Source organism: Cydia amplana, chromosome 21 (assembly GCF_948474715.1).
Source record: "Cydia amplana chromosome 21, ilCydAmpl1.1, whole genome shotgun sequence".
NCBI lineage: Eukaryota > Metazoa > Arthropoda > Insecta > Lepidoptera > Tortricidae > Cydia > Cydia amplana.
In genome coordinates, this window is record NC_086089.1 from 8,099,830 (window position 1) to 8,111,436 (window position 11,607).

General features: G+C 36.6%; 1 protein-coding gene across 1 annotated transcript; it reads right to left on the reverse strand.

The window, feature by feature from the left end:
- Positions 1 to 1,169: 1,169 nt before the first annotated feature.
- LOC134658202 (zinc finger protein 28-like) lies at positions 1,170 to 6,203 on the reverse strand. The gene is made up of 4 exons (XM_063513810.1): positions 5,917 to 6,203; positions 5,655 to 5,784; positions 2,564 to 2,629; positions 1,170 to 2,212 (listed from the first exon to the last, which is right to left on the reverse strand). Exons 1-4 carry the CDS (start codon positions 6,043 to 6,045, stop codon positions 1,170 to 1,172), a joined length of 1,368 nt encoding a protein of 455 aa, XP_063369880.1. The 5' UTR covers positions 6,046 to 6,203.
- Between the last annotated feature and the right edge of the window lie 5,404 nt (positions 6,204 to 11,607).

Sequence of the window (11,607 nt, forward strand, 5' to 3'; positions counted from 1 at the left end):
AAATGAGATGTTTGAATCACTACATAGTATAAAACAAAGTCGCTTCCCGCTGTCTGCCCCAGGTATGCTTAGATCTTTAAAACTACGCAACGGATTTTGATGCGGTTTTTTTAATAGATAGTGATTCAAGAGGAAGGTTTATGTGTAATTTGTTAACCCGTGCGAAGCCGGGGCGGGTCGCTAGTTACCAACTAAATACGCTTATGACTTATAGTAGGTATATTACATACCTAGCGCAGTAAATAAATAAATAAATAAATAAATATTGGGGGACATCTTACACAGATCAACCTAGCCCCAAACTAAGCAAAGCTTGTACTATGGGTGCTAGGCGACGATATACATACGTATATAGATAAATACATACTTATATACATAGAAAACATCCATGACTCCGGAACAAATATTAGTGTTTATCACACAAATAAATGCCCTTACCGGGATTCGAACCCAGGACCATCGGCTTAGCAGGCAGGGTCACTACCCACTAGGCCAGACCGGTCGTCAAGTAAAGTAAGGAATGTCTCAGGTCACATGTGACATTTTTATGTTCGACGAAGCCGGAAAGTGGCAACTTTGTTAGAACAGCGTGCTGAAAGTTGACGCTTTCCGCACGGAGAACGGAAATATTTGCTTTCATATGTGGGTGGTGATCCAAAATCGTGGTTCGAACTTCGGTTGTACTGAATGGGCCGATTTTTATAGGAGCGACTTGGGCGACTCTTAAATAAACGTGAAATCAAAATTATTCGGAACATCTATATACCCTAAAATCTTAATAATAATGAGCACGCAGCATTGTAGTAAAACTAGCAGTCTTCTCTATTTATTTTTAGCTTTTTATACTTGGAAATACGAACAAAACGTAGTAAATAACACACCAAATTTTAGATATAACTAGATATATTCAACATATAAACTTATTTTTATTAGGAACAGTTACTGTTATGGCATAATTTAATTTATAAAAATAAGTACGCGGTAGACCAAAATCGTAATTATTGGTCCTCCTAATATCGAAACACTAGTAATGAGATTACTGTTACTTAACATAACTGCTTTACCCAGTGCTTTAAATCTGCGAGCACTACCCTAAGGTATTCAATCAGGTTGATTCGACTTTGTCTCCATGTAAAACATGCTTTTGAATATCAACCCGCGTAGCTTTACTAATTACATTTGTAAAGTTTCTCATTGTTTACCAGAATGAAAACATGTTTCTGCCGACACGTATAGCTGCAGTGTTCACACTTGTAAGGCTTTTCACCAGTGTGTATACGCTCGTGAGCCGGTAAATCTGATTTCCGAGTACATCTAAAGTCACAATAGCTACATTTATGGGGTTTTTCACCCGTATGTTTAGTTTGGTGATAACGCAAGTGCTCTTTTTCTCGACACTGATAATCGCAAAAGTCACATTTAAAAGGCATATCACCTGTATGTATCTTCAGGTGACGGTTCAAATGTGACTTATCATGGGTTTGATAGTCACAATAAGTACATTTATGCGATTTATTTTTCATTCCAGGATGTATACCCTCGTGTCTTCGTAAATGACATTTACTAGTACACTTGTAATCACATTGCCTGCATTGATAAGGTTTTTCACCGCTATGTATCATCTCATGTAATCGTAATTCTGCTTTTCGTCTACATTTAAAGTCACAAATGCTGCAGTTAAAAGGCTTTTCGCCAGTGTGTATCATCAGATGAATTTGCAAGTGTTTTTTCGAATTGCATTGATAAGCACAATTGTTGCACAAAAAAGGCTTTACGTCTGTGTGTCTCCTTTGATGTCGAAGCATTCTTCCTTTAAACGAACTTGTGTAACTGCAATGATTACAATTTAAAAGGCTTTTTACTGTGTGTATCGTCTGATGTTGGAGTATTCTACTTTTATCCGGACTGGTGTAACTACAATGATTACAATTTAGAAGTTTTTTTACTTTGCGGCGTTTTAATTTAGCCTTCCGCGTCAAATTCTCAACACCATGTTCTTTTTTCTTATGTATTGTGGAACGACAAGAATCACTATTGTTTTTTTCCTGGGTCATTATTGAATCACACGAAGTTTCGGACAATAAGTGCGTTTCTTGCATGTCTTTCTTTACAACACACTTCTTTTTGAAGCCCTTGTGACATTCTTCGCGGGTGTATGGTTTCTCTCTACCGGAACTGGCCATGGCGATCTCGAAAGGGGGCCGCTCAACGTCTAGACACAAACAGGGCAACATTAGGGAAGGTTGGGGAACGTATGGGCTTTTTTCTTTATCATGGTCGTCCAAGCGTTTAACCTTTTCCACGCCGTGTCAAACACAAAAGCTGTCACTCAGACGCCACATCTCATTTAAGTGTCAAAACTGAAGTTGAACTTTATGTATATGCACGTACTGTCGATGTTGCTCTATGGTCTGTGACCGATTAATCGGTCTTTGGCGTTGAACCTACGATGCGGATATATCGGTAATTGGCGTCCAAAAGGTTAAAGGCTAGTGCTATATGGTTTTAAGAAGATCCTAGTGCTAATTCTAATCATCATCATCAGCCTATTATCCACACTTACCTGTCTCTGACAACTCATCCTTCATCTCATCATATGGCGGCTCTGACTTGATTAAAAAGTCTTCAACTGAAACAAAATAAAAACATTAAGAGCTGTCATATGGTAAGCTGATTGGGGCTAAAAGGTCCTTGGCCTAGTTTTTAGGGTTCCGTACATAAAGGGTAAAAAACGGGACCCTATTACTAAGACTCCACAGTCCGTCTGTCTGTCTGTCACCAGGCTGTATCTCATGAACCGTAATAGCTAGACAGTTAAAATTTTCACCGATGATGTATTTCTGTTGCCGCTATAACAACAAATACTAAAAAGTACGCCCTTGAATAGCATTAAATCACTAATAGCTTTATTTATAAACGCGCTACCAGCCTCAATTACCTATTAACTGCTTGTCTTAATATCATTTTAAGTTTAAATACTAATACATAAACTAAGTAATTGAGGGTTGTAAAGATAACTGAATAAGGAACTTTTTACATAGGACATAGGTACATCATCTTAAATCGGTAACAGAAAAAAAAACAGATTTGGCTTAGTTATTGGCAACTTTGGCACTGGCAACTTTCGCAAAATTGTAAACAAAATGGCAATTTAGAATTATAATATGTTTAAAATGCGGTTTATATCTATCTATTTTATAATTGTGTATACAGTCTGCTGTTATAATTATTATCTATGTAGTTGACTGCTCAAAAACTGTGTAAGTCATTTTATGTTTCTATTCTAAATATTTTATAGTACTTACTTGACACATCAAAAACAGAGTCCTCGGTGACACCATCATCAGAGATCTCCGACTTAACGAAGGGCTCCACTGAACTAGACCCTGAAAAAAAGGGGTTCATTACAATGAGGTCGTCATTGACAAAATCCCTCCTGCCAAAACACACAAGAGGGGAAAGCCATTAAAAAACAACGGGTTGCACTCACGGAGTGCCGGCAGAAGTGAAAACTCAAATTGAGTTACTCAATCACTATTGCAAAATGTCTGCAGCACTATGTATAATTGAGGTTAACGCCATCTAGCGTTAGCGTTAATTATTTGAGTTATATTAAATATTAATACCAGTTAGAGCGAAACTCACTAGATGACATTTAAATCAAAAAGCGGCCAAGTGCGAGTCGGACTCGCCCATGAAGGGTTCCGTATTTAGGCGATTTATGACGTATAAAAAAAACTACTTACTAGATCTCGTTCAAACCAATTTTCGGTGGAAGTTTACATGGTAATGTACATCATATATTTTTTTTAGTTTTATCATTCTCTTATTTTAGAAGTTACAGGGGGGGGGACACACATTTTACCACTTTGGAAGTGTCTCTCGCGCAAACTATTCAGTTTAGAAAAAAATGATATTAGGAACCTCAATATCATTTTTGAAGACCTATCCATAGATACCCCACACGTATGGGTTTGATGAAAAAAAAATTTTTGAGTTTCAGTTCGAAGTATGGGGAACCCCAAAAATTTATTGTTTTTTTTCTATTTTTGTGTGAAAATCTTAATGCGGTTCACAGAATACATCTACTTACCAAGTTTCAACAGTATAGTTCTTATAGTTTCGGAGAAAAGTGGCTGTGACATACGGACGGACAGACAGACGGACAGACGGACAGACAGACAGACAGACATGACGAATCTATAAGGGTTCCGTTTTTTGCCATTTGGCTACGGAACCCTAAAAAGAAAAACTCAATGACATTACATGTAACAGTTTTTCGACAGGTCATGTGATCTGTCTCGAGTTTAACACTTTTTCCCCACCTCAAAAAGTTCACAGCGCCGCTAAAGAAGTTTTCACTTCAAAAATAGGGTTGGCAACTGTCAAAGGTTTGCATAGACGGCGCCATAATAGCTTGCCCCTTTCCCTAGTTTTGTTCTATGAGATTTGGCTTAGTAAAGGGCTGGCATTACAGACCATAAAATTCCAAAAATTAACAAGTATGTGACACAATTCTAAGGATTGACAGGGCAAGCTATGCTGGCGCCATCTGTAAAATACTTCTACCCGCCAACCTCATTACTGTAAACACTACACTTCTATAAATAACACGTGATGACACAGATGTTTGTTCCTGAGTCATGGATGTTTTCTATGTATTTAAGTATTTATATATTATATACATATATCGTTGTCTGAGTTAGCGATGTGACAAGTCCACTTTTTTTCAATTCGAATCATTCGAATTGTTTCGGCCGCTGATTCGAGTTGAAACTCGTGTTGACTCGACTCGATGGTTCGCCACAAGGTCACGGGCACAGGCGCGGAGCGGAGTCAAGCGGCAGTTGTTATAAAAAGAACCTTCAGGGCACGGAATTAAGGTTTATTTTTAAATGGCCATACTTCAATTCAATTCGTTTAATACGGTGTAAATGTACACGTCAATAACATACAAAAACACTACTAGCAGTGAACTCTAGTTGGGATGGCGAATCAAGTGGCAGTTGTTGTAAAAAGAACCTTCGGGCCATGGAATTAAGGTTTCTTTTTTAATGGACTTAGTAGCAGTGTGATTGCGTTGACTCGGCTCGGAGAGTTGGCGAATTGGCGATTCATACGCCGAGTTAGCGGATCGGATACCAACCTACTGCAGAGTTTAATGGTCGAGTTGATTCAAATTGCCAATAGTCTTGATTCTAATTAACTAGTCTGTAGGTTGATTCGAATTATTCGAATCAGATAACTCGACTCGCCCATCACTAGTCTGAGTACCCACAACACAAGCCTTCTTGAGCTTACTGTGGGACTTGGTCAATCTGTGTAAGAATGTCCTATAATGCTTATTTAATTATTTATTTTATTTATTTCTTTATTTAGTTAGTTGCAGCATTGCAAAGTTGCGCTTATACTTTCTGGAACACCCGATATGGATAAATCTGACGCGGTAGCACAGTCGCATTTTTATCGCTTGTCACCATGCCTGTCGCGTTCTAACTAGTATGTAGGTAAGTGTGTAAGTTACGGGCATAGTGACAAGCGATAAAAATGGAACCATGCTGTGCCCGCTGGTCTTCAACAGAAGTACTTGATATGACGATCCTTAGCATTGAGGGAATGCATGGGGAAAAAGTTAACTTTAACTTGAAGCTAACCTTCAACCAGCAGCGCTGCCTGCAGCTCTGTCTGGCTGCGTTGCACTTGCAGCTTGAAGTCACTCGCGTCTCGCAGGCGGCTCACACATGTCAAGCAAATCCCTCGCGAGACATTTGCATCCAGTGTTAACTATAAGTTTGAAAGGTTAAAAAGTATGCTGAATGATCAGTTGCCAACATTAAGTTTGCAGCATTAAAAATAAATTACCAATAAACAGCCAATTTTTTGTATGACCTACCTAATATACCTAAATATACTTACATGTACATCGAAGCACTCTTCGAGCATGTCGACATATATCTCCGTTGTGCCGAGATGTGCGTACGGCGTCGCCAGGTCCTTGTCCGGAGGGCACCGCAGGCAACAGCGACATGACTTTACCACGTCCATTGCCGCTCAAGCTAGGTGGCCTCAACCTAAACTAATACTTTAGACTTGCAGATACCGATTTTACGTTAAATATTATAGGTACAAATAAAACATGAATGTAGATTTTATCGAATCGGAAGAGTAAACAAGTAAAGCAAGTAAACACCGAGCAACGTAAAATTCTGAGCATGCACCAACCAAACCAAGTCTAATTGACAGGATAGATTGACACTCTTGACAGTGACTGACAGTTAAATGCGGTGCGTTTCGATATCAAATATATCCATGTAAAAAAATAAACGATATCGTTTACCTTTTTAAATGTGGCCACACTTTGCTTTGACTTGTCAATGTCATGTCATACGTCAAAGGTGGAAAGTGAGGTTAGAGAGATTGCAATGCCGCTTTAAATAATCGTCGTTATAATTGTTATTTGTTATTGAGAAAGGAGTGACTAAAGCAGGAATAAACTTTAAATGTCGTTTCTTTGTTTACAGGTCGGTATTTTTTGTAATAGTACATACATTGTAGGTTAACATTAAATCTTGTAGTATAAAAAATAAAACTTTGTTTACAGAGCAACACATGAAGTTATTCTTTCGTCCAATTCATATCAACAAAAGTGAAATCATCTTATAAAACGACATTTCTAGTTACGGGTTTCGAAGAAAGATGACGAAGCTTCGTTTTGAATTCACAATACTACCTGGAAGTGACGAAAAAACAAATGTCTGTTGTATAACCTCAATAACCACCGAGGACAACAAGAGTTATGCATTACCGGACGGACTACAGTCAGTTGGTCATCACAAAGAATTGATAAAAACAGCGGCATATAGTAAAGTAAAGAATAGTTTATCAAAAAGGTACCAGACAAGGAGAATCTGGATCTCGCTAACCGAGGAACTAGAGCAAATTTATATGGATGAGGACGGTAATGTGCAGTTTGCAGACAGATACCTGGAAGAATTGAATCAGGACCAATGTGCTTCTACCGCACCCACTGCTGCCGGCACAAAAGGGGCCAATACCTTAGAAAACTTATTAGCAAAGTTAATAGAAAGTACACAGGAAAGTAAACAACAGAGCTTGAAGAATATTGCGGATAAGTTTGTGATCGAGAAGTTTACTAGCAAACATTCGAATGCAGCTCAATGGATGGACATTTTTGAAAAGGAATGTGAGCGTTACCAGATATCGGATGAAAAAAAGATAGAAGTTCTTAGGCTCTTTATGGATAAAAGTTGTGCAGATTGGTACAGTTCCATGATTGTAAAACTGACTATGAATGCAGAATGGTCTGAGTGGAGGAAAAAATTTTGTGAATCATTTGTCAACAAAGGGTGGAGCCCAGTTACATATGCATTACTGTATAAATATAAGGATGGCTCACTGTTGGATTATGCTATAAAAAAGGAAAAGCTTTTACTCGATATGAGGAAGTCAATTGATTCTGGTACATTGGTGGATCTTATCGCAGTGGGTTTGCCGGAGTACATATTAAACAAAATTGATAGAGAAGCGTTGAAGGACACAGTTGAGTTGTTCAATGAAGTAAGCAAGTATGAGCATATGGTTACCAAAAAAAGCTACATATTTAAGAAGAAATATGGACCCTCAAGAACAAATTTCAGGAATGAGGAACTAAAGCCATGCAAAATTTGTGAAGGGTTAAACAAAGGCACCCGCTATCACGCTGAGACTGCATGTTGGTTTCGTACAAAAGAAGATGACAAAGTGAAGAAAAACTTCATTAAACATGTTAATAATGCATTGATAGAAGCAGAGTTAAATGAATCAGTTCCAAAAAACGAATACTAACACCACTGATAAAGGTCAAATTACTAATTAATGATAAACATCTGATAAATGCAGTCTATGACCCAGGCTCAGTTGTTTCCATTATAAATTCTAAGCTCTTAAGCCTAAAAGGGAGAGGAAACGAATTAAATGAAGAAAATTTAGTAACAGTTGGTGGTGTTAAAAAAACTGACGGTTTGACCAACCTAAAAATAAAAATCTTTAACAAAGAAGAGAATGTTGATATATCCATTGTGGATGAACAATATTTCAAGCATGATTTTCTGATTGGCTTGGACCTAATAAAAATATTCCGATTAACTCAAGATGAGAATTTGGATATACATCAGGTACTGGGTACAAACATAAAAGATAATGAGAAAGTGGAAGTCTCAAATGAAGAAATAAATCATAACCAATCAAAAGTTCCTGGGAATGATGAGAACACAACAAAAGAATATTATGTCAATTTTAATGAGCATATAAAGGAGGAGGATTTTAAGATAAAAATTGATCATTTGAACAAGGAGCAACAGTCTGAAATAAATACATTGATCAATAAATATAACTCAGTGTTTGCAAGGCATAAATATGATGTTGGGACTGTAAATGGGTATGAAGCCAGAATAGACTTGTTGGTGGATAAATATTGCAGCAAGAGGCCATACAGATGTACCATGGAAGATAAAAAAGAGATAGAAGAGCAAATTGGAAAGTTACTAGATAATAAGTTAATAGAGGAATCCTATAGTCCATTTGCTGCACCGGTCACATTGGCATTTAAAAGAGAGGAGAATAAAAAATCAAGATTATGTATTGACTTTAGGGACTTAAATAAAATAGTAGTACCACAAGCTCAGCCCTTCCCACTGATCGAAGACCTTATGACGAAGACTAGGAATTGTAAATTTTTTTCGACACTTGATATCAACTCAGCGTTTTGGTCTATTCCTTTACGGATTGAGGACAGAAAGAAAACAGGATTTGTAACCCAGGATGGACACTTTCAATGGACCTGCCTGCCTTTTGGGTTGAAGACCTCGCCAGCAATCTTCCAAAGAATTTTAAGCAACATATTGAGGAAATATAAGCTTACGGACTTTGCAGTTAATTACATTGATGATATCCTTATATTTTCCAGAACGTTCACCGAACACATTGAACATTTAACAAAGTTGCTGGAAGCAATCAAGACGGAGGGCTTCAGATTAAAATTTACGAAGTGCACATTTGCATCTGACTTAGTAAAATATTTGGGTCATATAATACAAAACAATTCAGTTAAGCCATTGAAAGATAACTTGACCTCAATAAAGAATTTCCCTATTCCTAGAACGCAGAAAAATATAAGACAGTTCCTAGGGAAAATTAACTTTTACCATGAGTATATTCCGAAGAGTGCAATAATACTAGACCCATTGCATAATCTATTAAGAAAGAACCAGAAATTCATATGGACCGCTGAATGCCAAGATGCATTTGAAAAGATAAAGAATCTCTTATGTTCTCAACCAGTTTTGGAAATATTCGATGAAAATTTGCCGATACAAATTTACACAGATGCTTCATTAGAAGGCGTTGGTGCAATTTTAAAACAAATACAGCCTGATGGTAAAGAAAAACCCGTAGCCTATTTTTCAAAGAAATTAAATCAAGCTCAGAAGAAGAAAAAAGCAATATATTTAGAATGTTTAGCCATCAAGGAAGCGGTACGATATTGGCAATACTGGTTAATAGGTAAATCATTTACAGTATATTCAGACCACAAACCACTAGAAAACATGAATTTGAAATCAAGAACCGATGAGGAACTAGGTGATTTAACTTATTACCTGTCACAGTATGATTTTAAAATAAAATATTCTCCGGGGAAGGAAAACTTAGAAGCCGACTGCTTAAGCAGAAATCCTGTATTAGAACCTAATGAAAATACTGAGGAACAATTGAAGATAGTAAATTTAATAAGTCTCAACGACATTGTAAGGGATCAGAAGGAAAATCCAGAAGTACAGAATAAAAGAGGAAAATTAATTGAAAGACACAATGTATACTTAAAAATGGGTAGAAGAAGAGGAAAAATTATTTTATCAGAGGAATTTAGTGTAAAACTTATGAAATCTATACATGCTGACCTAGGTCATATTGGAATAGGACAAATGCAGAAGACGATTGGCCCGTTTTATGCAGCTAAAAACTTGATACAAAACATAAAATCAGTGTGCACCGACTGTGAAGTTTGCATTAAAAATAAGTCGAGAGGACACAATAAATATGGATTTATGTCACAGCTGGGCCCAGCTACCAAACCATTCGAAATCATGTCTATAGACACTATTGGAGGTTTTGGTGGTTCAAGATCTTCAAAGAAATATCTGCACCTGTTAGTCGACCACTTCTCTAGATACGCATTCATTTCTACTTCAAAAACCCAAAATGCCAATGACTTCATAAAGCTAATTAAAACTATATCAGATACAGAGGATATTGGTATGATTCTTACAGACCAGTATCCAGGAATCAATTCGAAGGAGTTTAAAGATTTTTTGAGAAGCAACAATATACCTTTGATATTTACAGCAGTAGACTCACCTTTCTCAAATGGATTGAACGAGAGACTGAATCAGACTTTGGTGAATAAAATAAGGTGCAGAATGAATGAGAAAGGCAACAAAAGAGCTTGGACAACAGTAGCTCACGAATGTGTAAAGAACTATAATCAGACCAACCATTCAGTGACCCGTTTCTCTCCTAGTTATCTTCTAAACGGTACAGATGTCACATTATTACCAAAGGAACTAAAGGAGGAAAAATCGCTTAGTGACTGGATCAAGGACAGGGAAACAGCATTAGAAAACACAAGAAGATCACATAACTACAATAAGAAGTTATTTGACAAAGATAGAAAACTCTTTGAATTGAGTGCAGGTGACATGGTGTATGTTGAAAATGGAAATAAACTGAACAGGAGGAAATTGGATGAACTCAGAATTGGACCATATGTGATCATTGAAAAAATCTCAAATTCAATATTTAAGGTAGATACAGGACACAGAAAAACAGAATCCAACTTCTTTCATATTACAAAATTAATTCCATGTCATAGGATACAAGAAGAAGAGGAGTAGTTTAGTAGCGAAAATTTTATATAAAAAAATTTCTCCTTCTAGGGGGGGAGATGTAAAAAAATAAACGATATCGTTTACCTTTTTAAATGTGGCCACACTTTGCTTTGACTTGTCAATGTCATGTCATACGTCAAAGGTGGAAAGTGAGGTTAGAGAGATTGCAATGCCGCTTTAAATAATCGTCGTTATAATTGTTATTTGTTATTGAGAAAGGAGTGACTAAAGCAGGAATAAACTTTAAATGTCGTTTCTTTGTTTACAGGTCGGTATTTTTTGTAATAGTACATACATTGTAGGTTAACATTAAATCTTGTAGTATAAAAAATAAAACTTTGTTTACAGAGCAACACATGAAGTTATTCTTTCGTCCAATTCATATCAACAAAAGTGAAATCATCTTATATCCATATAATTGTAACTAAGCAAGATTAATAAATAATAAACCAATAGACCATTTTTAGATTAGTAGTGCATTGCGACGATAATTTATAATGTTTTATGGTTTTTTCTACGCTTACTAAGTACACGAAAATAATTTCCGTATCAGAAATGATTGAACATTGTTCTAAAATATTACACAGGTTTTTGAACGTATATGTCATTTCGTTAAAAAAATAATTGGTCTCTGTCTCGATCGCCCGCTTGGTTCTTGTTTTGG